The following is a 27,617-nucleotide window of genomic DNA, read 5'->3' as shown; positions in this document are numbered from 1 at the left end:
GTCTTCTGATAACAGCCAAGCAAGACACTGGACATCGTTGGCTAGCCACCTTCAATTTAGTTTGAAATATCAGCTGGGAGTAAGGAGCTAGAGAGATGCTGATGCTTTATCCCAAAGACCATATAATCTGGATACAGGTTCAGAAAGTTGGACTCATGTGATATCTGAGGGAGTCTAGGCTTTCTGCCAAGGCATTGATTATCGGTACAGAGATGCTGTTGGAGCTGGGGCCATTGGAGTCACATGACTGGAAACTATGAATACCAGAGTACGACAGAACATTAGCTCACCCAAGAGACTGACATATGATACACTGGGAGAAAACTCTGATGAACCCACTACTCAGCATTCAAGTAAAATGCCAGATCCTATTACCGTTCATTGGGTGGAAGGTGACTTTGACTTGCCCTCTGGCACTACTGGGTGGGCCACTGCCACCACACTGGCTTGTCAACAAAGTAATCTCACTTTAACTGATGAGTTAGGCAAGTGGTTACAGATGAAACCTGATATTTGTAAATTACTTGTGAATATGAGTTATGGTTGATTTCCTGTTTACAGTTAATGTTCAGTTGTACTATGGTTGTATATCCTAAAACCATACTGTAGCCGACTCTTTTGAACAAGTCTAAGATAGAGGTGTTACTAAAGAATTGTGTCTCTTGCATTATTATTCTATAGTGTTGAAATATGCCTGAACCCAGAGTGTCAGAGGTGTTGGGAGGCTTGCAAGGTCAGGGCAACCACTGGGGACAAGCATTATCAAGCGGCCCTTGCGGGGGTAAACGTGTCTGTATCTTTTCATCTCCTTTACATTGGGGGCAAAGGAAATTGTTAGTTTACAGAAGATGGCTAGGAAGTAAGATATTTTTCAGTGCAGCTCACAGAAAGTGAAAAGAACGTGGCATTTCTGGCTAGATCAATAGGTATTTTATGTATTTGCTGGAATTACCTTGAAAAAAAAAAAGAAAACAGATGCACCATACAGTATCTAAGGATTGTAAGCTGCAAAATATTGCATTTTGTTCTTTGGTTTAGTTATTCTTTAAACTCAAGCATGAATCACTAATACTCCCTAATGCTTTTAAAAAAATTTCAAACCCTCCACCCAATCTGGTGATTTGACTAAAAAACATTTATAAGATAAATTAACCCTTGAACACGTTAAAAATCCATCCTAAGATACACATTTCATTCATTTAGGCAAAGTTTAAGAAACCAAATCAGTTGAAGAATATTTTACATGTAACCAATTGTACTTTCATATAATAACAAAAAGTAATGAATAAGCAGTATATACATAGCAGCCAGATTGCATTGTGCTGTTTGTGGCCTCTCTGCTCTTCAGCTAGGGAAATAAAAGTTGGATACTCACCAGGTTCTTAAACCAAGATGACATTGCAGAGCATTGACTTGCTGCCTTGGCTTCTTTCTGATTCCTGGCAATCTTGGACAGAGGAAACTGGTATTGAGGCGGAATGAGGTTAAATTTTTACATACACTGTTATTATTAAGTTATAAAAACCTGCAGATTAGACATTTCAGAGATGCCATACGGTACTTTTCACACACTTTTGAAGTTACATAATGAGCTACTAATCTATGATATGTATAACATTTGCAGGTACTGGGTCAAAGGCACACAGGAGCACATACATCCTATGTCTAAATTATGTTACATGCATTTGAGATGCTTTTCTGTAAAAGGTAAACTATCATAGTTTTCATTAGGGTCTGACTTGCCTACTGGAGAATCCTGCACTGGATTCTAATTCTTTAGGGCATCCTAATCCAGTGCCAGGTGTAATGCAAGACCCTAGCACTTATCCTGGGTCTGCAGCTACAAACAGCACACAAACCATCCTTATATGCAATGATAGTGGCATTATTCTGGCACTGATATCACTCAACACACAGGGCCAGCAGTGTGGAATGCTAAGGGGTATATTTAGAAAAATAATCACATAGCCATTCATCCAGTGAGTCTGAAAGTAAATTTTGTTTAGTATTTATTTTATTTATTTATTTTACACTGTCCCTTTATTTTTTAAATCACTTTTATTGATATCACAAGGAGTGTAAACATTCCTTGTGATAGCAATAGGCATTGACAGATCCTCTTTGCTGAGACATCTGGGGTCTTTTAGACCCCATATCTCTGCTCTGCCCTTGAAAACTTTGGACCAAACTTGGATCAGTTTGATCCAAAGCTTTCCCTTGCGGGTAATGGCCGGTAAACAAATGACCAAACTAGGAAGTGACTATACTCATTGCTTCCAGTATATAACATAGCGATGATCAGGGACATTCTGGTCCCCTGATCAGCTCTAAGATAAGTCAGCGGAAATTCTGGCTTCAGTCCAGGCTCACTGGAGGGATGGCTGAACCGAAAGAGGCACCGGGGGCAGGGGGGATGACCCCCTCCTGCCATCTGTACAAGCAATCCAGCTGCTCTGTGCATTGCGATTTCAAGCCCCTTCATTTTTAAAAGGGATAAAAATGCACCACATGCACTACTTTTTAAAATGCACTGTAACCGGATTACGTGGTTTGCGGGCATGTGTGACCTGCCTTTGGGGGTGTTATTAACTATTTATTGACACTTGCTGCAAGTGTTTGAAACGCTGATAAAATCTACTGAACGCAAGTTTGGGGCATTAAAAAAAACAACTGTAAACTCAACTGCCTGTAAACGACATAGTGTACATGGAGACATAGGAAAACATTAGGGAGAGTTCAGGGGCTGCTGAAAAAAAACGCAGAAAAGCTCCTAAACGTGAGTTTCAGCTGCAGTGTACATGGAGCCTTAGAGAACTGACCACTTTGTCCTCTCATCATTAGAGTGGTCAGTTTTTTAGAAATGCAGAGGGACTGGCAGGATAACCAGAGATTTCTTATAGAGTAACAAAGAGAACAGGATACTATTTCATACAAGTACATGGTACATCAGGTACATATCAGGAGTTTGAAATGTTAAGTTTGCATATGCTTTAAGTGTAAAAATATTATTTATCTTACAGAAAAATATTATGAATTATATTCAGTACTGGTATAATTCATTTCAGTGTCAGTGTTTCCCAGTGACAATATGTAATAATTGCATTAACCCTAGATGTAACCCTTACTATCTATAACTAACTCCAACGATCATAAGCTCAGCCCTGATATTAATTTCATGCCAAAAACAGCATGTGCCTATGATGCAGACCTTCAGTGTAGCCGCTGGGAATCGGGTATAAAAACATTAGCTCTGCGGAAAACAATAAATACGTCTGCAAAGTTCAATATGAATAAATACTTTGTTTCTGTTGAAAATGCCAAACTGTTTTCTGTTTGGCGTATCACTTTCTCTAGCTGCCATTGTAAAAAATAAACATGATTATTTCCAGCAAGGAAGAATTTTGTTTTATAGCTAATTTCAAGATTGTGCTTTGCTGTCATTAATTATGTATTAAAAATGAACGCCAGGCAAAGCGCTAAAGACGCATTAAAAGTACATATTTGTTTACCTGCCATCTAATTCTATACCGCCGCCTCTGATTCACATGCTTCTGTCACACTCTACAGTCGGGAAGATCTCTCTGCTATTTCTATCGTCATCTCTACCTCTTCCTGGATCATCTTCCTGCTAGTTAGATAGACACTGATGAATTGTCCACTGAGCAGGCTAGAGATGGAGAGTTGACACAGGAAGCTAAACACATAAATAAGTGTCACCTTACTTAGTGCAGTGTGGCAAAGATGTGTAAACCAAAAGACTTGCTGAACTGAATTGCAAATTCTTTGGCAGGCAAAACAGGATACATATTTATTTTTCACATCATTAACCGCTTGCTAACCACATCGCTTAGATGTACAAGCTGATCAGCAGGTACCAGCCCATGATTGACTGCCAGGACCTGCTGATCAGCTCAGTGATTCACGGACAGAGCTCTGTATAATGACACGGACAGACCTCAGTATAGTGACAGGCGATCTTGCAGTTTTTTTCATTCTAAGCAGGGAAAAAACAAGATCCCTTGGTAAAATCAGTATACAGTACACACATTAACACTTTCTAAGCAAACAGTTTGACTACCCCAGATGATACCCCCTTCCTACCCAGTGTCATTAGTACAGTGGCAGTGCATATAATTATTAGCACTGATCACTGCATTAATGTCCATGTCAGTCGGTTCCCACTCACTGTCAGCTAGTTTGATTTCCTGCCACACTATTACAGTCCCACTATAAGTTGCTGATCGCCGCCATTACCAGTATAAAAAAATCAATAAATATTCCAGTATATATACCTTCATTTGTAGACGCTATAACTTTCACGCAAACCAATTAATATACACTTATTGGGATTATTGTTTTTTAGCAAAGACATGTAGCAGAATACATTTGTGCCTAAATATTTTCAGAATTGTGATTTTTAAAAAATTATTTCATTCGATAAGTTTTTATAGCAAAAAGTAAAAAATATTTTTTTTTCCAAAATTTTCGGTCTTTTTTTTGTTATATATTAAAAAACCCAGTGATGATCAAATACCATCAAAATACAGCTTGATTTGTGTGAAAAAATTATAAAAATTTAATTTGGGTACGGTGTTGCATGACCATGCAATTGTCAGTTAAAGTAGCGCACTGCCAAATAGCAAAAAATGGCCTGGTCATGAAGGGGGATACATCTTCTGGAATGCAAGTAGTTAATGCAATTATTCTGTGTTTATATTTTCAGTGTGTCAGGGTCAGGGGCGGACTGACAACTCATGGGGCCCCCGGGCAATAGGGGATCATGGAGCCCCTGTGTCCTTGCCCAAACTCAAAAAAGCCTATGAAAAAGGTACCAGGGGCATCTCATGGGGCCCCCTACTGACCCCGGGCCCTCGTGCAGTGCCTGAGTTTCCAAATGGTCAGTCCGCCCCTGGTCAGGGTGCACATTGAGACCTTCACCTTAACTCGTCATCTTTGAGTAGGGCCATATGTAAGTCCACCCTGACAGCTCATAGGTAAAATATGCACCTAACTTGCTTTTGATGTTTGTGTTGTTTCTGACTGTAAGTAATTTTTCAGTGGCAAATCAGAAGCTGGGGTGAGCAGAAAGTACACCTCCTGCGTGTTGGGGTGGACAAAATAACATGTAAGATAGGTGAGGATGTTTTTAATGTTCATCTGGGGGTTTTTAAAGGCCAGCCTACTACATTTGTATTTAGTTTTGGCTAGGGTGTGGGGAATGGTTAGAAATTTAACCCTGTTTTATTGCTTGGAGTAGAAAAAAAAGATATTTATTTGGAGTACAGGTTTTGAACGGTAAAAAGGAATGTAGCAAAGATCATAGTCAAGGTGTATAAGGATCTCTTCTGGATTTCTGCCAAGCACTGTATGATACAAATGCATTTTTCTTGAGGATCTCTGTGCACATATTAATAAGCCCTGAGAAAGGGCACACAAATCCATTAAATGTGTTGGGTTACCTTTAGATCTGCATTAAAATACTTTATATGATTAAAGAGATAGATGTTTATTACAATCTCCTTATTCATCTTGGCTATAGGCTTTCGCCTCCTCTAAATATCTGTATTCCTTCTTACCAACTTTTTATTTTTGGCTGTGTTCCTATTTGAGAAAAGTCACATTTTCTTTATACTTACAGGGTGTATGGCCAATCAGGAACGGAGGGGAAATCTCTCCAATTGGGACACAGACAGCAATAAAAAAAAATCTAGTAGTGTGGTATTATTTTTCCAGCTAGCTAACAGCTTTACTGTAAAAGTGATTAATCGGCTTTATAGCCACCCAATCACTGTTACTGCCCTTGGAAGGCCCCCACCGCTGCCCACCGCCATTCACAGGCTCTGCCGTTCCATGAGGAAGCCTAGGTCCACTGTAAGCTGAAGGTCAGCTGGGCACACAGCAGATGGACGAACATTCTTTCCCTGATCCACTCTGTAACTAATGAAGTCGGAAGTGACAAAGATTTTGTCAATTCAAGCTTTGATGCTGTGTTTCCTTGGTCAGTACAGCCAAAGAAGCATCTGATCAAACACTGTCTATGCCTTGCTCCCATCCTGCAGACCCGCCCACACTCCCCTCGGCTCCCCTGCACCATGATATCACATGACACACTCAGGCACTGCCTGGTCTTGGCTGGCTCCAGACCGGAACTATGTATGCGCAGTTCCAAGCCGAGCGTAAAAGCCATGTTTTTAACTGGCTACCTTTTCCTGTCAGTGGCATTTACTGGCAGGAGAAAAGTGCCCGTTTTTACTTGCTGCCAGTAAAAATACTGACAGCAACACTGTCCCTGTCTCTCCTGACCTTCTTCTGTATAAGGCCTTGAAGGCCTGGACAGGGTCCTCTATGTAATTCGTGGGAAAAGCCTGGGAGTGAGTGGCTTGGCAGAGCTATGGAAGGGACATTGGGAGGAGACTGGTATACTAAATAAAGCACAACTTAAAAAAACGTAGGTACAGACAGGTGACTCACGTGGCTTGAATAAATATGAAAAAATATCTTACTTGAAGAAGTTTATTAGTATCTAAAGAACATGCTCAATAAATACTGAAAATATATCTCATTCACACAACACCCTACACCAAAATGTAACCAAAAAACAGCTAAAATAATACACCATATGTTTGGACATTATAAGTTGTAAAGCTATAAGTTATAAACCAGTGACAGCTACAGTGGGAAAATAATTATTTGATCCCATGAAGATGTTGTACGTTTGCCCACTTACAAAAAAACATATGATACAAATGTTATCAATTCAGTTCCAGTTCAATGAGTAAAAGAAGTATTTGATTGCCAAGCATAACAATACTTTGTGGAGAAACTCTTGTTTGCAAGCACAGAGGTAAGACATTTCTTGTAATTGGTTACAAGATTTGCACACATCTCAGGAAGGATTTTGGTTCACTCTTTTTACAGATCTTCTCTAAATCTCTAAGGTTTTTTGGCTGTCGCTTGGCAACTCAAAATTTCAGCTCCCTCTACAAATTTTCTATAAGATTAAGGTCTGGAGACTGGCTAGGCCACTCCATGACCTTAATGTGCTTCTTTTTGAGCCTCTCCTTTGCTGCTTTGGCAGTATGTTTTGGGTCATTGTCATGCTGGAAGACCCATCCATGACCCATCTTCAGTGTTCTGGCTGAGGGAAGAAGGTTCTCATCAAAGATTTTACAATACATGGCCCCATCCATTGGCTCCTCAATGCGGCAAAGTCAGCCTGTACCTTCAGCAGAGAAACAGCCCAAAAGCATAACGTTTCCACCTCCGTACTTGACTGTAGGTATGGTGTTCTTAGGATCACAGTCATCATTTTTCTTCCTACAAACACTGCTATTCGATTTAATGGCAAAGAGCTCAATTTTGGTCTCATCAGACCACAGCACTTTCTCCCAATCCTTCTCTGAATCATTTAGATGTTCATTGGCAAATTTTAGACAGGCCTGTACATGTGCCTTCTTGAGGAGGGGGACTTTGCGGGCCCTGCAGGATTTCAATCCATGGTGTATTGTGTTACTAATAGTTTGGTGACTGTGGTCCCAACTGCCTTGAGATCATTCACAAGCTCATCCTGTGTAGTTCTGGGCTGATACCTCATTTTTCTCATGATCATCCTTACCCCATGAGGTGAAATCTTGCATGGAGCTCCAGACTGAGAGCTATTGATGGTTATTTTGTATTTCTTCCATTTGCGAATAATCGCTCCAACAGTTGTCTCCTTGTCACCAAGCTTCTTTCTGATGGTCTTGTAGCCCATTCCAGCCTTGTACAGGTCTACAATCTTGTCCCTGACAACCTTTGACAGCTCTTTGGTCTTACCCATGGTGGTGCCCAAGAAAGAGATTCTGTGGACAGGTGTCTTTTATACTCATAATGAATTGTCATTAGGAGCACCTTCTTAAATTGACAGGACTAATCTGTGTACCACATAAGCACATTGCCAGTCTGTGGGAGCCAGAATTATTGTTGGTTGGTAGGGGATCAAATACTTTTTTTACTCACTGAGCTGCAACTCAGTTTATAAAATTTGTATCGTGGTTTTTCCAGCTTTTTGGTTGATATTCTGTCTCTATTATTTAAAATACACTGATTATAAAAATTGTAGACTCTTTATTTCTTTGCAAGTGGGCAAACGTATAAAATCTGCAGGGGATCAAATAATTGTTTTCACCACTGTATATGTTCAGCACTGTTTGAGCCCCAGTCAGGGATCACAAAGGCTCGTAACACCATCACTGATCACTGGGGACCCCAGTATAATATATCTTCCATGATCATAACTCCACATTAAATCTGTAAGTGGAATTATAACAGTCTGGAACAGTTACTTCTACTGATGGATTATATATTGATAATACAAAGCTTACTCAGAGGGAAAACATATGAAAACCTGATGTTTGATTCATTTTTGTTCCTTAAAAGCTCTATAAAGTAGTCCCCATTGACCTGCTTGCACTATAGGTTATACTCATATTTATGAGCTTACCTCATAACAGTCATATATCTTATAACTTATTAACAAATGCTTCTCAGAACATAGTATGCTGACACAATAGTATAAAAGCATATACAGTAGCTACGAACCTGTACATTAGCAGAGTCACCTCTAAACTGCCATCACACTAAAACAAATATGCCCACTTATAAGCCTTTATTGGCTTTACAAAATGCAGTGTGGTGGTATTCCTCTTGGTGGTAGATGCCTAAAATTATGGAAATAAAGTTGAAGCAGTATATACATCACATTCAGCCAGCTGTGTCCTCTGCATAATTGATTACAGCCTCAAAAATGGCTTTTCCTGTATGTGGCTGGTATAAAGTGCCTCTGTGAAGTATCTTCAAAGGTAAAGTGTATTTTCCAAACTGACTTATCCACACCAGGATATGGGTCTTAAAAGACCTCACTCTATGAGGGTAGATTTTTGCTCCCCTTTTTCTAAAATGGACGAATTTATGATAATCAAGGATATTAACTTGTTTTTAAGGAAAGTATTCTTGAGAATCCTGTGTCAAAAAAGAGATGAGCCTAATACATTTGTATCAAAACATACAGTGGAAGATAAATAATTTTATTTCTCTATTAGAAGAGAATGAAATTGAGGATACATCAGAAGAACACGAGGAGTGAAGGATTAGGAAACATGCTAATTTATGCATCAAATCTACTAAAATGCCCCCAATAGGAAACAATAAAAGATTACATTTATTCTTAGATGGTTGACTGGACAAGGAAAGGTAGTGATAACTTTAAAAATGTTGAGAGACAAGCCCTCAAAGAACTGATGGAAGATAAACAAGTGACAAAGGTGGAAATGTTGTTCTGTTGAGCATATTCCAGTGTGAAGATGAAGTAAAGAGACAGTTGTCAGTTAAGTCAAGATATGAGGAATTACCAACAGAAAGTACGAGTGCTGAAAAGTTAAAGAATTGAATACTCCAACATTTTACATCATACTTAAGATTAATAAAAATCCGGATAATCTCCCCAGACAACCGATCGTCTAGGCAATAAAAGACCCTCTTGAGCAAATTGGTGTTTACATAGACAGTCTATTAAAATCGATGGTGTTTTTATTGGGGTCATTTGTTCAAGATACATGTTATGTACTAGCAAAAGTTTCAGAAGTACAGGTAGAAGATGAATCATTACTAGTTGGGGTGGATGTAGAATGGCTGTATACCTCAATACCACATCATTGTGGTTTGAGAGTGATTGAGTACTTTTTAGAACTCTTATACCCACAGATGGGTCCACAAAACAAGTTTATCTTAGACCTGCTGCAATTTTCACTTGCTAATAACTATTTTCAGTTTTCAGGGAAGAGTCATCAGCAGGTTAGAGGCACCTTTATGGGAGAATTGTGGGCTCCAGCATATGCTTACCTCCAGCTTGGTTACTGGGAGGAGTAGGAGGTGTATGTGGCACCGATGCTCCTCAGCCACGTCAAATTGGGCTGAGGTACAACGACGACATACAGATTCTGTGGAAAGGTAGTGAAAGTGAACTATGAACATTTGCTGATGAACTGAATCAGAACCTGAGAAATATAAGGCTAACATATACAATTTTGCTCAAAAGTTTGCATACCCTTGTTTTTTACGAAAACATGCGTGAGCAGGCAAAACAAATTACTTCTGTTTCTTATGGGATTCATATTCAACTGTAGGTCATAACAGAATGGCACAATCATAAAACAAAACATGGCAACAAGTAAACAAATTAAATGACCCCTGCTTAAAAGTCTGCATACCCTTAGTTCTTAATACTGTCTATTGCCTAGCCTTTAATTGCCATTTTAACCTGTGTGTGTCACCATGTGTGTGTCTGTACCAAGGCCAAATATTCCAATGTAGGTAAAATTTTGATTAGGGCCATTTGGGTGATTCCTGTTATCATTATAACCACTTGTCTATTGGTCACTTATACCCACTTCCTGCCAAGGACAATTTTCAGCTTTTAGCGCTGTCACACTTTGAATGACAATTGCGCTGTCATGCAACATTGTACGCATATGAAATTTTTATAATTTTTTTCACACAAATAGAGCTTTATTATGGTGCTGTTTAATCACCATTAGGTGTTTTATTTTTTGCAAACAGGTAATTTTTTTCTTTCACTGAAGTGCATTGATGAGGCTGCACTGATAGGCAGCATTGATGGGCACTGATAGGCAGCACTGATGAGGTGGCATGGATAGGCGGCACTGATAGGCGGCACTGATGAGCTGGCACTGATGATGCTATACTGATATGCAGCAATGACGGGTACTGATAGGCAGTACTGATGGGCAGCACTGATGGGCACTGATGGGTGGCACTAACTGATGGAGCTGACTGGGGGCACTGCTGGGCACTGACTGGCTGCACTAATGGGTGGCACTGATCGGGGGCACTGCTGGGCACTGGTGGGTTGCACTGCTGGGTACAGATGGGTGGCGCTGCTGGGCACTTGTGGGTGGCACTGCTAGGCACTTGTGGGTGGCACTGTTGGGTACAGATGGGTGGCACTGCTAGGTACTGCTGGGCACAGGTGGGTGGCACTGCTGGGCACTGATCATCATCATATGACACCCTCCCAGAACTTAACCGCACTGTAGTCATCATTCAGCTATAGCACGGTTGGCAAGTGGTTAAAAGGAGCCAAACAACTATGCGAAAATAAATGGCTTCATAGGATCAGTATCCTTAACCAATTCAATACCGGGCAATTTTACACCTTCCTGCCCAGGCCAGTTTTCAGGTTTCAGCGCTCTCACACTTTGAATGACAATTGCGCGGTCATACAACATTGTACCCAAACTAAAATTTTATCATTTTCTTCACACAACTAGAGCTTTCTTTTGGTGGTATTTAATCACCACTGGGGTTTTTATTTTTTGCTAAATTAACAAAAAAAGATCAAAAAGTTATAAAAGTTTGCAAATAAATAATTGTTCTTCATAAGTTTAGGCCAAGATGTATTCTGCTACATGTCTTTGGTGAAAATAACCCAAATTAGGATGTATTTTTTAGTTTGTAGGAAAGTTATAGAGTTCACAAACTATGGTATAGATCTGAATATTGATCAGTCCTGAAGTACTGACAGCCAATCTAATTTCTTGAGGTCCAAGAATGTCAGAACAGTACAGATATCCCCCAAATGACCCCGTTTTGCAGAGTAGACAGTCCGACGTACTTCATAAGAGGCATGGCGAGTTTTTTGAAGTTGTATTTTTTTTGTCATAATTTTTCGGAAAATGAAAAAATTTAAAAAATTAGTTTCACTATTTTTTTTTTACATATTGTCACCAGTGCAGTACAGCATCATCATATAACTGGCATGGTGGTGATCAGGGACATTGACTGGTGACAGTATGAAAAAAAAAATATATATTTTTTTATTTTTTTTATTATTTTTTTATTAAATTTTTTTTCTTTTTTTTAAGATTTTTTTTTTCATATTTCACTATGACCAAAGTAGTACAATGTTACCATAGTAACATTGTACTACTTTGGGGAAGTGATCAGTATTTTTTTTTTTTTTACACAATTTGCTTATAGCAAAGAATTACTTTGCTATAAGCAAGCATTTACCTGAATGACATCGATTCATTCAGGGTTTTTTTTTTGTTTTTTTTTTGTGCTTAGCTGTGATTTGGCCACAGCTAATCACATGACAAGTGCATGTGATTAGCTGTGACCATTCACATCTAGACACTAGTATACAATGGATGGCATGAATGAAGCCATCCATTGTATACAACTGTCATGTGACCTGCTGTGATTGGTCACAGCAGGTCACATGGTACCGGCAACGGGGGCCGATACTCAGATCTGTCATCGGCCGTGTCCGAGGTACACAGCCAGTGACAGATTGCGCCGCTGCGAGGCTCTGCAGGAGCGCAATCTGCGCATGTGTGGGAGGACGCCATATGGTGTCCACCCGGAACGCTAATGACATTTGCCGGCCGCCATTCAGCCATAGGGCGGGCGGCAAATGGTTAAATAAAAGACAGTTTTTTGGCATGACCAGTTATATTTTCATTATCAATGCCACAATTTCACAATTTCTGCCAGGGTATGCAAACTTTTGAGCACAACTGTACCTATATTAATAAAGAGATCCCTTGTATTTAAAGATCACAGTGGAGAATAAAATCTTGGTTACAAAAACTTACTGTAATTAAACAGCAGCAAATATGCTGCTGCATGCAGATAGCTTCTACCGAGTGGAATAAAAGTGGAATACCAACAGGGCAGTTTTCATGTATTCGATGTAACTGCACCAAGATATCTGCCTATCAGCAAGAAGCAAAACAACTGTATGAGAGGTTTAGAGAAAGAGGATACTCACACAGAAAAATCATAATTGCCAGGAAAAAAGCAGCAATACAAGATCAGGAAAGCTTGAAACCAAAAGAAAAAAGACCATTAGGAGGTGAGGGGAAACCTGTAAGATTGATCACCCAATACAGGGTGCAATGGGATAGGGTAAGAGATGTACTCCAGAGACGTTGGAAAGTTTTAACTATTTATTATTATTATTATTAATATACAGGATTTATATAGCGGCAACAGTTTGCTCAGCACTTTGCAATATAAAGGAAGACAACAGAGAAACTATACAATTCAACACAAGAGGGTTAGGAGGGCCTTGCTCCTTGGAGCTTATAATCTAAGAGGTCCATCCATAGCCGAAATTGTTGGCCTTGAGCCCAAAATGATGGCACACAGGGCACAGGATCTGGGAGATACACTCAGAGTTTGTGAAGACCATGAAAATTGGTTGTCTTTGTACCCCAGAGCTAAGGGGATGTGTCCCTGAGGCCACTGTCAGGTATGCCTCTTCATGGACTGAACAAATGTGTTCTCTGATTCAGAAAATGAAAAATAATATAAGATAAATGAAAGAATTAACAGTTCTACAACCAGGATTATTTATGTGATAACATACCACTATGAAAAGATATATATAGGTAAAACAAAAGGCAGTTGAGAATAAGAATTGGGGATCACATGGGTGATATTTGCAAGAAGGATCCTGACAAACCTGTGACCTAACATTTTGCCATATTCCACAATGGAAAGTTATATTTAAGATGAAAGATATCTATGTATTAAAGATATCAGTGAGATAGGGTGACTTAAGTTCAGTAGTCCTGCAAAAGGAAAAATGTGGATCTATAGGGTAAACACATTGGTCCCCCAGGGTCCTAATACTGAACTTAATTTACAAGTGTTTTGGAAAGTATACATTTTGTATCCCAAACAGCCAAATGGTTTTACCTTTAAATAAGGTAAAGTAGGTGTCAGGGATCCCTCCATGCAGCCGTGCACCGGCGCCGGATCCCCTCAGGCCATGGCGGAGCGAGTGCGCATGCTCGGGAGCGTGCGGGGGCGCAGTAGAGTACACGTCACCGCAAGGCGGGCTATTTAAACCTGCAATATAATGTAATCAATGCCTTCTGGTCTATAATGTTCTGCACTCCATACCTGATTCTGTTGCCTGTATCCTGATCTGACCTGACTAAGAAAGAACTCCACCTGCACCGACCCCGGCTTATCCTTGACTATCCGCTTGCCTGCTCCCTTGTACTTGATTTTCTCGTTTGATCCTGATCCGGCTTGTCTGACTCTGCTGCACCTACTTACCTGTATCTGTACCTGGCTTGTATCCTGATTACGGCCATACTTACCTGCTGCTACACACACGGTCCTGCACCCGGTCTGCATCCTGGTCACCGCCATACTTACCTGCTGCTGCTCCCACGGTCCTGCACCCGGCCTGCATCCTGGTCACCGCCATACCTGCCTGCTACCGCATCCACGCTCCTGTGTCCATTCCCAGTCTGCATCCTAATTGCCACCATACCTGCCTGCTGCTGCACCTACGTTCCTGCATCCGCACCTGGCCTGCATCCGGATCTCCTGGGTCTTCACCTACCTACCAGCTCCAGACCTACCTGGCACTCGTGCCACTCCTGGCTCTGTGCCCTCTGTTCCCACTATCAGGGGCTCCGAGCAGGAGTAGTAAGAGGACGTCTCCTCTCCACGTCAGGCTCCCCAAGCAGGTACGTGACAGCAGGAGAGATAACATCAAGAATACGTGTTGACTGCTCCATTTTTTACTCTACCTATCTTTTTATATTCTTTCTACCTGTCCCTTGATGGCTATAGAACCCTCATGAACTTACTACTATGAATTTTTCAGCTTTGGTAAATAGTTTTGTGATGAACAACCTGGCATCCTGACTGGGTACCTCTGCCAAACAGTGCCTCCTGTCGTCCAAACCCTTCCATCAGACTGATAGCTATTACCAGACCTTTACCCCAAGCATCATACACAGATAAGATGTTGAGGTAAAACCAAAAAATTTGCTTTTTATTAAAACCCAGACACATACTTTATACCCCCAGGAGGACATTCCCCTCTTGGGGATATTAGCATAGATAAGAAGTACAACCAGTAAAAACATGACAATGCAACCTTTAAACATTAATCTAATAAACAGCTAGGCACCTAGACAAGTCTTATCAGTATGGCTAGTAATCACAGGAATTCTCCACCTTGCCTCCTTTGTCTATGTGCTGGAAAACATGTCCACAATAAGTCGATTAGCTAGGGCATACCCGACAGGATGCCCAAAACAGTTCCAAAGCCCCAGATACATAAAGTACATTACACCACTCATTTCTAAATGTCCCACCCCATATCCAGCTCGGATTTAGGTTACCAAGTAGCATATCATTGGCAGAGATAGTATAAAAAGCTAATAATAGTAGCCGGGGCAAAATGGGCAAATGCTGTATTATGCAGCTCTCAAAGACGGGCCAGGGCAAAATAAGGAATATGCCCAAGAAGAGTTCCATATAGGTTGAAGGTGCGTCTGCACCATCTGTCTGACACAATGTTTCTGCAGATGCACCACTGTTCTGGGGATTTCCTGGCTGCATAATTCTAGTAGATACTCCCAGACAGTCAAAGGGTTTCAGGACCCAGCTCTCCTCCATGTTCTGACCAGGAGAAGCAGACTAATTCCCCAGTCTCCTTCATGGGCCATAATAAGTGAGTAGAAGGCTAGCCCATAGTCCCCTCCAAAAGCCCCTGTCCCAGTTGGGTCTGTCACAAGTTTCACATTCACAAACAATGTACAAAGCCAGACTTGGATGAATATAGTATGCTGAGTTTCTATAGTATGTAAATACGCACCTATTTGCAATAATGGCCTATCTATTATTATCCCTGATTTTGTGGTCAGTCCACAATTAACTTAATCTTGAATACAGGTTTGGTATGTGGATACACCAATACCACTGTAGATGTGGAAAACTATATTTTATAATGGCATGTTTCACTTGAAGTCTCTTTTTGATTGTTTCTAGGGCAGAAATATATTAGGCAAGAGCTCTGCCTAACAACTTTAAATGTTCCCGCACTATATACAGTATCTCAAGGCTTTGATTGCTATATCATGCTTTTGCGCACATCTACCATGAATTTGTAATAGCAAAAATCTACCTTCATATAGTGATGTCTTAAGAATGTTAGGACCTATATCCTGATGTAGACAAGCCAGTTTGGAAAATACACTTTACCTTTAAAGTTACTTCACAGAGTCACTTTATACCAGCTACATAGTAGCCATTTTATAGGCTGTAATCAATTATACAGAGACCACAACTGGCTGAATATGGTGTATGTACAGCTACACTATGATTCCAGAATTGCATGCATCTATCACCATGAAGAATACCACCACACTGCATTCTGTAAAGCCAATAAAGTCTTGTAAGTGGACATATTTATTTTAGTATGATGGAAAACTAGAGGTAACTGTGCTAATGTACAGGTTCATGACTATATGCTTTTATACTATTGCTTCAGCAAGCTATATTCCACTAAGCATTTGTTAATAAGTTACCAGTTATATGGCCCTTATGCGGTAAACTCATAATTATACTTATAACCTATAGTGCAAGCAGGTCAATAGAGACTAAGTTATAGAGCTCTGAAGGGCAAAAAATGAACAAAACATCAACTTGACCAGGTTTTCATACATAATATAATGTGGTTTATCAATGTTTTCCCTCTGAGTAAGCTTTGCATTATCAAAACATAATCCGTCAGTGGAAGTAACTGATCACGACCATTATAATTCAAAGTGTAGCACTATTCCCATAGGAGCCGCTGGAATACTGTCTAGGTCCTCCTCAAATACTTTGCCCTGCAGCCAGGTACATAGGGTCATTCACTTATTTCTCCAATAATGAGTCTAGGGGTGTTGTTTTTATTTTTTGAGGAATTGGGATAGGGATGAGGGAGATGAGTGGGATACTCCAGGTTAGGAGCTATGTACACTAAGGAATTTGTCTAATCTTCAGGTCAAGCTATATCAGAGTCCATGCTTGAATCAAAGAGTGGACTTTAGTTTAAGGCAGTAGTGACATGTCGTAGCAGTAGCAGCAGTAACTTCTTTAGAGCCACAAGGCAGTGTTCCTTTAGGTAGTGGTGGGCAAATGGACCAAGCTCTTCAGAATACCAGCCAGTATTTCCTTTGCTAAACCTGCAGCTCACATCCTAGCACTAGAAGGGGTTAAACAGCATACAGCCTCTAAGATCCTTAGGGAAGCCTGTGCTCACAAAGCCCAAGAGCCGCTGACACCTTCCTCCAGGCCAGATCTTCAGGAAACAGCCCCTCAGTCAGCATAGCAGAACCCAAGTCTCAGCAATTCAGGCCCTCAGGTAGCCCACCTGAGCCTACGGTAGCAGCTGCCTGGGAGGGCAATGTGCTCTCTTCCATTCTTGGACAATCATAGACAGGAAAGACCCCGAGCCCCATTGTGTGCTCACTAACTATATACAGTTACCCAGCAAGCCTTAGAGCCCCTTTCTGTGGGATAGCTAAGGATGTATCAATATTCATGCTGCCATCTGCAAAGCTCCACACCTATCATCCAGAAACTTCTGCAGTCTTCTGGATACAGAGTAAGCTAGGCAGACTAGCAGCACCTGAGCACACAGAGCAGACCTCACTAAATAATCACAGCTCACTCAGTACAGTGAGCCAACTATACGTTTACCTAGAAATAATTACAGTCACTCTGCCTACAGAGTGACCACTAAATTTACCAAAAACACAACTAATCCTATCTACCTAATCCTAGCATCTACCTAGGAGGGTGCTACAGATTTATTGTGGACTCAGCGATGGCATTATGAGCCTTTGTGACCGATAATCTGGGCCCAATCAGTAATGTCACTGGTTTATAACTTGGACTTCTGAACATATGGTGTATTATTTTAGCTATTTTATGGTTAACTTTTGGTGTAGGATGTTGTGTGAATAAGATATATTTTTTGAACATTTATTGAGCATGTCCTTGTGATAGCATGTGATACTAATAAACTTTTTCAAGCAAAATCATTTTTGCATGTCAAGCCACAGGAGTCCCCTTATGTAACCACTGATTTAACTTAGGTGTCTGTACCTACGTTTTGTTATGATATGTGGATAAGGTTACGGTTAAGATTTATCAGTTGAGCCTGGAGCTTTTTATGTTTTCTTAATATGTGTTATACTAAAGCAAAAAGATCATATTCAGAGATTAGTAATTAATGATTCATACTCTGAATGGTCTAGAGTTGTTAGTGGTGTACCCCAAGGTTCAGTGTTGGGACCCTTACTTTTTAATATATTTATAAACGATATAGGGTCTGGGATTATAAATCCCATTTCAGTCTTTGCAGATGACACCAAGCTGTGCAGTGGAATAACGTCCTTATAGGATGTCTTCAATTTACAAGCCAACCTCGATGTACTGTTTAATTGGGCAAATGAGGTTTAATGTTGATAAATGTACGGTTATGCACTTGGAGGCTAAGAATATGCATGCATCATACATACTAGGGGGGTACAACTGGGGGAATCAATGGTGGAGAAGGATCTAGGAAGGTTTAGCTTAATAATGGCATGCAATGCCAAGCTGCTGCTTCTAAAGCAAGCAAAATCCTCTCTTGTATTAAAAGAGGTATAGACTCCAGAGAGAGAGATATCATATTACCCCTGTACAAATCATTAGTAAAACCTCATCTGGAATATGCAGTTCAGTTTTGGGCACCAATTCACAAAAAGAATATTGGGGAACTGGAGAAAGTACAGAGAAGGGCAACCAAACTGATAAGAGGCATGGAGGAGCTCAGTTATGAGGAAAGATTAGAGGAACTGAAATTTATTCTCTTTTGAGAAGAGGAGATTAGGGGGGATATGATCAAAATGTATAAATACATCAGTGGTTCATATAGTGACCTCGGTGTAGAGTTATTCACCATGAGGTCATCACAGAGGACAAGGGGGCACTCTACGTCTAGAGGAAAAGAGATTCAATTTTAATTTTAAGATGTGAAAATGTGGAATAGATTCCCTCAAGAGTTGGTTCTGGCCAGCTCAGTGGATTGCTTTAAAAAAGGCCTGGATTATTTCCTAGATACACAGAATATAACTGGTTACTAACATTTATAGGTAAAGTTGATCCAGGTATATCCGATTGCCTCTCGGGGGATCAGGAAGGAATTTTTTTTCCCCTGCAGGAGAAAATTTAATCATGCTTTGCTGGTTTTTTTTTGCCTTCCTCTGTATCAACTGTGGGTATAGGATTATAACTTTTTTTTTTTTTGGTTGAACTGGATGGACGTTTGTGTTTTTTTCAGCCAGACTAACTATGTAACTATGTTAGGAAAGCACCTTGATCCAACTGTGGGTCCTCTGAGTTGTGACGGAAACTTGTTATTATTATACAGGATTTATATAGCGCCAACAGTTTGCTCAGCGCTTTACAATATAACAGGAGACAATACAGAAACAATACAGTTTAATACAAGAGGGATAGGAGGGCCCTGCTCCTTGGAGCTTACAATCTAAGAGGGAGGGGCTAGTGGTACAAAAGGTAGTAACTGTAGGGGATGAACTGGTAGGAGGAGTAGAAGATTCCATTATTAGCTGAGGGAAGGATAGGCTTCCCTAAAGAGATAGGTTTTCAGAGGTCGCCTAAAAGTGAGCAGAATAGGCGATAGTCTGATAAATTGTGGTAGAGAGTTCCAGAGGATGGGGGAAGCTCTGGAGAAGTCCTGGAGATGAGCATGGGAGGAAGAGTCGAGGGAGATAGAGACCAGGAGATCGTGCGAGGAGCGGAGAGTACGGTTTGGGTGATATTTAGAGACAAGTTTGGAGATGTAATTTGGGGCAGAGTTATACATGGCTTTATATGTTATTGTTAATGTTTTGAATTTTATCTGTTGGGCAATGGGAAGACTTAAAGGATAAGTTCACCTTTGGGAACATGTTGCATGTTCCACCCATTTTGTACTATGTTCCCACTCCAGCAGCCACTGCCCGCTTCACTGCCTCTAGCGACAACAAGGGGGATATTCTCCTCTGCCCGTCCGGCTGCGTTATTCATTCACAGAGTTCTGTGAATGGGAATATACAGGTACCCACAGCCTTTGCAGCTGTCGGCTTGTAGTTCTCAATGAACTACAATAGCACTGTTGAGTGGTCTGTTCATTGTCTCTTCTTGTCAGTGTGTCTCTGCCTGTCCATACAAGGTACGAACCAGGGACGGACTGACAACTCATGGGGCCCCCGGGCAATAGGGGATCATGGGGCCCCTGTGTCCTTGCCCAAACTCAAAAAAGCCTATGAAAAAGGTACCAGGGGCATCTCATGGGGCCCCCTACTGACCCCGGGCCCTCGGGCAGTCCCAAGTATCCAAATGGTCAGTCCGCCCCTGGTACAAGCAGACAGATACACTGATAAGTCTGCAGGAGTCCTGCATGGCACCCGCAATCTGCTGAACATAGGTGCAATGATTTACAGGCTCCAAGTAGAAAAAAATATTAAATGCATATTTTATTACATGCAAACATTTTTTTTTTTTAACCACCTCCCGCCCGCCATATAGTACAATGACGGGCGCAAGGTGGTTCTCTCGTTCCATTGTCACCACGCATGCGCGGCTCAGGGAGCGCGCAGCACGGTGATCGGTGGTGCGCTGTGTCCCTCGAACACAGCGGATCACTGATCACGGAAAGAGCCAAAGATGTCGGCTCGGTCATGTGATCAGCTGTGTCCAATCATAGCTGATCACATGCAAACAGGGAAATGCCGGTTATCGGCATTTCTCTCTTCTCGGGCTGTCACGCTGACAGCTCGAGAGGAGAGGAGAGCCGGTAATCGGCTTTCCGCGGAGGGGACATGTGCACTGATCATCAGGGCACTGATGATCAGTGTGCCCTGATGAACAGTGTAGCCCCATCAGTGCCACCTGTCAGTGTCCATCAGTGCCACGTGCCAGTGCCCATCAGTGCCATATCAATGCCACATATCAGTGCCTGCCAGTGCACATCAATGCCACATATCAGTGCCCATCTGAACTGCCTTTCAGTGTCACCCATCAGTGCCAGTCAGTGCCACCTATCAATGCCAATCAGTGCCACCTATCATTCCTGCCAATCAGTGCCGCCTATCAGTGTGCATCAGTGCCGCCTATCAGTGCCGCCTATCAGTGCGCATCAGTGCCGCCTATCAATGCCAGTCAGTGCCGCCTAACAGTGCCAGTCAGTGCCGCCTAACAGTGCCAGTCAGTGCCGCCTATCAGTGTTGCCTATCAGTGCCATGTGTCAGTGCTGCCTTTCAGTGCCCATCAGTGATGCCTGTCAATGCCCATCAGTGCCACCTAAAAGTGCCTCCTCATCAGTGCCCATCAGTGCCACCGATCAGTGTCCATCAGTGCACATCAGTGAAGGAGAAAAATCACTTATTTACAAAATTTTATAACAAAAACTAAGAAAAAACTTTTTTTTTCTAAATTTTCTGTGGTTTTTGGTTTGTTTAAGAAAAAATAAAAAAACCCAGAGTTGATTAAATACCACCAAAAGAAAGCTCTATCTGTCACACAAAAATGACAAAAATTTCATATGGGTACAGTGTTGCATGACCGCGCAATTATCATTCAAAGTGTGACAGCACTGAAAGCTGGAAATTGGCCTGGGCAGGAAGGGGGTATAAGTGCCCTGTAGGCTTGTGGTTAAAGATGTACTTATCCTTCAAAGCTGCGGACTTAGTATACACAGGGAAGTGAAACCAACTCTGTGGTGTTCCCAAGGAGGGAAATGGAGGTTTGAGAGCTTAAAGATGTGTGCACTCTGCACTGAAATTACTGCTATAGAATGTCTAACCTAGCACGTGACGATCTGTGTCGAATAATCTGCTAGTATATCAATATGATATGTCATGGACAAGTCATTATAAAGTGCAAGAAATGGATTTGTGCGTGGACATTCCTTTGTTTTCAGATATTAAGGTCTCTGGCTGGGGATGTCATTAGTGGGACTCAGCCAGCAGTATGGCGCAATATGGAAGAGAGTTTTACACCAGTTGGGTGGTTGTCCAATTCAAGAAGAAGCAGGGCAGGGACTTACAATTTGACACTAACACCTGCCTAGTTGTCGTCCACCTTACATAATGGAAAATACATTTTTTTTAGAATTCTGTGTGTAATGATGTAATTTACTTTCTGCCTGTTTGAATATTCTAAGAAACAGGCAATAAAAAAATCCAATGCTTAAAAAATTTGTAATTTATTTAATGTTAATTTATGCTGAATTCTTCAATTTTTCTGTTCTCTGTGTTTGCTGCCCCTGGTTTGCAAAGGCAGAGCCAGTTTTGACAACTGACCACTGATGTTTCATTAATTTTTCTACTCATCTATGGCCAGCTTTAGTTACTGGTTACATTAAGCTCTAAATTGGGAGACTGGGGGTGGGTTTTAAAAACTAATACTTTTCTCTTATAGCACTGTAATGTGTTAGGACCTCTTAAAACATCTGTCATTGACATGCTTAGGTAAGCCACGTTAGCATATATGGAATCAAGCTCAGCCTCTTTCTTTGTATTGTAAAGCAGAGGGGTAGCATCATCTTTTCATAATCTGTGGTTGGCAATCCTAGAATTTGGATCATATTCTTGGCTGTCATGGCCACTCTTGTTCTGCTCTGGAGCCCGTAAAGCCTGTTCTGAGTCTTCTCCATCTAGTAATCCGGATGTACAGTATATGTGGAGAAGGCCGGACATGTGTGGTGTTGAACTTATTGTGTAGTGCAGAATTGTGTACACAGATCAAAAAGTAATCCCCTTGTAGCTTCTTTTGTTTTCAGCAGTCTCATATAGATATGAAGATGAAGATTTAAAACACAACCAAGTGTTACTGAAGCTAAGCATCCCAATTTAGTTTTGGGATTTCATTGCTATTTATTTAATAATTTCTTCATGTATTGGTTTAACTATTTAGTTCAGTTCATCTAATTAGTAATCTATTTCTTACATATTAATACATTAATTGTATTTATTCAGTTAATATTCTCATGTTTGCACTTATTATAAAAGTAATTGTTGAAGTGCAGATCTGTGTCCTGTTTTTAACAGTTGAATAACAGAGCCGGAAACAACCAACAGGCTGTGCAAGTTGTTGTCAGAATACCTGAACAATGTCTGCATTTGATTGGCTGCAGCTGCTGTTTGGCTGATAATTTTCTGCTTGGCTCCTTCGCATTTTCTTTCGGATGATGTCAGATGGGAGAGTGCCAAAAGGGCCACCCATAAAGCAAATTTTAGCCTGTTTATTAGGAAATTCGCTCAATGAGTGACCAGTTTTAAGCAGAAAACCTAATTGCATTATGCTGCTGTGTGCTTGTGTGTTTAAACATTTGTGGCTTAGTCATTATTTTTTATTATTAGCGTAAAAGTAATTCAGCACTGTGCACTAATTCAGCAGTAATCAATATAACTTATATTGTGTGTAACAAACACCTAATAGTATGTATGTTCGTATGGAATATGAAAAAAAATTTTTTTCTTGAGCTCAAAGTACATAATCTCATGTCTACTCTTCCAGACAGTAGTCCAGGACATGGTGAACAAGTAGTAACCCTTCTTCCATTTACGGTTGTCAGCCTTACTCCATGTACTTGTTTTACAAACCATTTTGTAATTGAAATGTTCTTAAAAAATACTATTCTGTTTCAGCCTATAGTTCAGGGGATTTTCTAATACTGTTAAAAATTAAACTGTCAATGCAACAACCTGGGGCATTCAGCACACTAAATTCCCCAAAAATCCTAATTTACTACGTCTGAAATTAGATTTTTTTTTTTGAGCTGGAAGACACATTCCAGGCACCCCATGCAATAGATGTGTTTTTTGGTGAAATACTTTTGCAGTTGAACTCTGGGATATGTAAAATAAGCATCCATTAGTACACCCTCCTACATAAAACACTAGAATTTTTTTAAATCCTTACGATTTAGGAGAAAAATCTAATTGAATTTGCATGTCCTCATCTCTGTAATTCAAAAAATAAGAGTATCTGCTCTGCCAAGGAGGAGATGCAACAGTAGGGATTACATCATATTTTATTACTATTTATTTATTTATTACAGGTACTTATATAGCGCCATCAATTTATGCAGCACTTTACATAAATATTATACATTCACATCAGTCCCTAACCCTCAAGGGGTGTACAATCTAAGGTTCCTAACTCACATTCATACATACACATACTAGGGCCAATTTAGACAGGATCCAATTAACCTCCCAGCATGTCTTTAATATCCTCTCCCCTCTCTCTGCAGTAAAATGAAACTACAGTTCCCATCAATCACAGGGAATTGTAGTGAATGTGGGCGGGTACACTATTCTTATACATCAGGGGTGTCAAACTGGCAGCCCTCCAGCTGTTGCGAAACTACAAGTCCCATCATGCCTCTGCCTTTGGGAGTCATGCTTGTAACTGTCAATCTTCCTAGATTGTAAGCTCCAAGGAGAAGGGCCCTCAAATCCCTCTTGTATTGAACTGTATTGTTGCTGTATTGTCTCCCGTTATATTGTAAAGCGCTGAGCAAACTGTTGGCGCTATATAAATCCTGTATAATAATAATAATCTTGCAATGCCTCCTGAGACTTCTAGTTTGGCAACAGCTGGAGGGCCGCCAGTTTGACACCCGTGCTGTACATGTTGAATGTATCTGATAATCTCAGTTCGCCCACCACAGCAAGTGGAACTGAATTACAGCACAGCTTCCTGGAGAAAGAACTACAGAAGGGATGTGCCAAGACCAGTGGCTGGGGGAATAGGAGGCATAGCAGCCACTGGTCTTACAAACAGAAAGCCAAAGAGAATTAACGGTTTGATTTGAAAATGAACAGGATATTTCAGAGCAACTACTGAGTGAACCAGAAGATGGATGAAATATTCACTGAAGGTAGAAAATCAGCAACAAGGATGTGTAAAGAAGTTTTTGCCTGGAGTTCTGTTTTAAAGACTCTTTTACTCCTAAATGTTTTAAAAATGTCCCTTTCTGTTTCAGCCTATAAATAATGTGATTTTTCTAATACTGTCAATTAAATTGTCAAAACTACAAAATAAGGAAAACATGAATTACTTTAGAGGAAAAACTCTATAAATGTGCATATATTGTATCTGCAAACAAACCTGAAGTTATACTTTTTTCAGAAGAAACGTCACTGACAACGTTCAACATATGGCAGTCTGTACTTTGCATATGACTCAGAATTATGACAAACGTTATGTCTTAAGAACTTTCCTAACCTCTATAAATGGAAATGAGTAGCTGTATTTATTAGTTTACAGCCTGCTGCAGAGTATTAAGAGCTAACCAGGAACCAGTGCACAAAGAAAAAGCAGTAGGTGTGTTGAAGGGCAGTTCTACTATCACTAAATAAACCCAAAAGTGATATCACATCTCCGTATACTGACATCACGAAAACCTAGTCTGCGGTAATTAGGTGTTGAAGGTTGAGAGATAGCAGCTCTTGTATTTTAAAATATAACCAGTACCGTCCCACCACTTGTTGCCCTCTGAGGTTGTTACTCCTGTAACTAAGCACTCCTTTAATACCAGCAGCTTCCAAAAGCCATTTGAGTCTGGACCTCCAAAATTCCTGTGCTACAAAGTGTATAAAGCAACCCCACCGATTTCCAAATAATCTTCTCTGCCCATTGTCTCTGCAGAACAGCTCAACTCTTTCATGTGTCTTCAAAGTTAGTGTCCAGGTAGAAACACAAACTACAAGCAGTGACAGAAAGCAGATGGTGCAGATGCAATGAAATGGATATTAAACCTCAATTAATTATACTCACAAAGGGGATTAGATCAACCAGCATGTCTAGAACTAAATCCTGACCAGGGTTCTGCTTTTTCAGGGGAAACCTTTTATCCAAAGAGATATTCTGTTCTTCTTATAATCCGTTAAGCACTTCCCCGATACACACCCTTGATTAACCACTTGTATATCGTGTATGTCTTTCAGGAATCTTTAGCTATAATGAAAATGGAAAACACTGTTGGAAATATAAGAAAAAAAAACAGAGAGAGAGATCATCTGGGCAGCACAATGTCTAAATGGTTAGCACTTCTGCCTGGCAGTACTAGGGTTGTTGGTTAAAATCCCAACCATGACACCTCCTGCCTGGAGTTTGCATGTTCTCCCTGTGCCTGTGTGGGTTTCCTCTGGGTACTTAAGTTTCCTCCCACACTCCAAAGACATGCTGGTAGGTTAATTGGCTCCTGTCTAAATTAGCCCTAGTATATGTATGTATGAATGTTGGTTAGGGACCTTAGATTGTACACCCCTTGAGGGTTAGGGACTGATGTACAATATATGTGTAAAGCGCTGCATACATTGACAGCGCTATATAAGTACCACAAAAAAATAAAACATCTTTAATCTAAATAGCAAAATCTTCAAAAGCATCCCCTGTGCCCTTTAGAAGGCAATTATTCATGTACATTTGCCAAATCGATGTTGTAATTAACCACTTGACCTCCAGAGGATTTACCCCCCTCAATGACCAGGCCTCTTTTTGCTACTCGGCGCTGCACTAATTCAACTGATAATTGCGCGGTCATGCAATGCTGCACCCAAACAAAATTTACGTCCTTTTTTTCACACAAATAGAGCTTTCTTTCGGTGGTATTTGATCACCGTGCGCTTTTTTTATTTTTCACGCTATAAACAAAAAAAGGCCAAAAATTTTGAAGAAAAACAATATTTTTTACTTTCAGCTATAAAAAATATATAGTAAACTCAAAGTTAGTTATAAATTTAGGCCAAAATGTATTCTGCTATATGTTTTTGGTAAAAAAAATCCCAATAAGTGTATATTGATTGCTTTGTGTGAAAGTTATAGCGTCTACAAACTATGGTATAGATACTGCAATTTACGCCATTTTTTTTGCTATACAGCGCTGCGCTAGTTTAACACAAATAGAGCTTTCTTTCGGTGGTATTTGATCGCCTGTGCGGTTTTTATTTTTTGCGCTATAAAAAAAAAGTCTGACAAATTTGAGGAAAAAAAAACAATATTTTGGACTTTTTGCTATAAAACATGTCCAGTAAAAAAAATTTAAAAATCAAATTTAGTCATAAATTTCTGCTAAAATGCATTCTGTGACATGTCTTTGCTAAAAAAAAAAAAACAATACGTGTAAATTAATTGGTTTACGTGAAAGTTATAGCGTTTACAAATGGCGGGAAAGATACTGGGATTTTTAGTTTTTTTTTATACTAATAATGACGGCGATCAGCCACTTATGGCGGCGATCAGCGACTTATGGCGGGACTGCGGCGGACATTCTGACACTGGGGGGTAATGATACAATATATGTGTAAAGCGCTGCATACATTGACAGCGCTATATAAGTACCACAGAAAAATAAAACATCTTTAATCTAAATAGCAAAATCTTCAAAAGCATCCCCTGTGCCCTTTAGAAGGCAATTATTCATGTACATTTGCCAAATCGATGTTGTAATTAACCACTTGACCTCCAGAGGATTTACCCCCCTTAATGACCAGGCCTCTTTTTGCTACTCGGCGGTGCACTAATTCAACTGATACTGGGGGGTAATGACTTGGGGTCACTGACATCCCCAGTGACACCAATACAGTGATCAGTGCAAAAAAAACCACTGACACTGTACTAATGGCACTGGGGAGGAAGGGGTTAAGTTTATTATTCAGGGTAAGGGTTAACTGTGTGAGGGGAGTGTTTTACTAGGGGGC

At 40.5% G+C, this 27,617-nt stretch overlaps 1 protein-coding gene across 1 annotated transcript in view; it reads right to left on the bottom strand.

Annotated features, from left to right (window-relative positions):
- The window catches only part of LOC149445914 (solute carrier family 2, facilitated glucose transporter member 11-like), a 79,350-nt gene extending 65,127 nt beyond the window's left edge, over nt 1-14,223 (bottom strand). Inside the window, exons 1-3 of the mRNA XM_089653169.1 lie at nt 14,172-14,223; nt 9,880-10,034; nt 1,376-1,462 (exon numbers count right to left, since the gene is read on the bottom strand). Of these exons, the coding sequence (XP_089509295.1) occupies nt 1,376-1,462; nt 9,880-10,034; nt 14,172-14,223 (294 nt within the window). The remainder of the gene's footprint in view (nt 1-1,375; nt 1,463-9,879; nt 10,035-14,171) is intronic.
- Between the last annotated feature and the right edge of the window lie 13,394 nt (nt 14,224-27,617).

Source organism: Staurois parvus, unplaced genomic scaffold (assembly GCF_062004578.1).
Source record: "Staurois parvus isolate SC_StPar_1 unplaced genomic scaffold, SC_StPar_1.0 ptg000704l, whole genome shotgun sequence".
In the NCBI taxonomy this organism is placed as follows: Eukaryota; Metazoa; Chordata; class Amphibia; order Anura; family Ranidae; genus Staurois; species Staurois parvus.
This window is presented reverse-complemented; position numbering and strand designations above follow the sequence as displayed.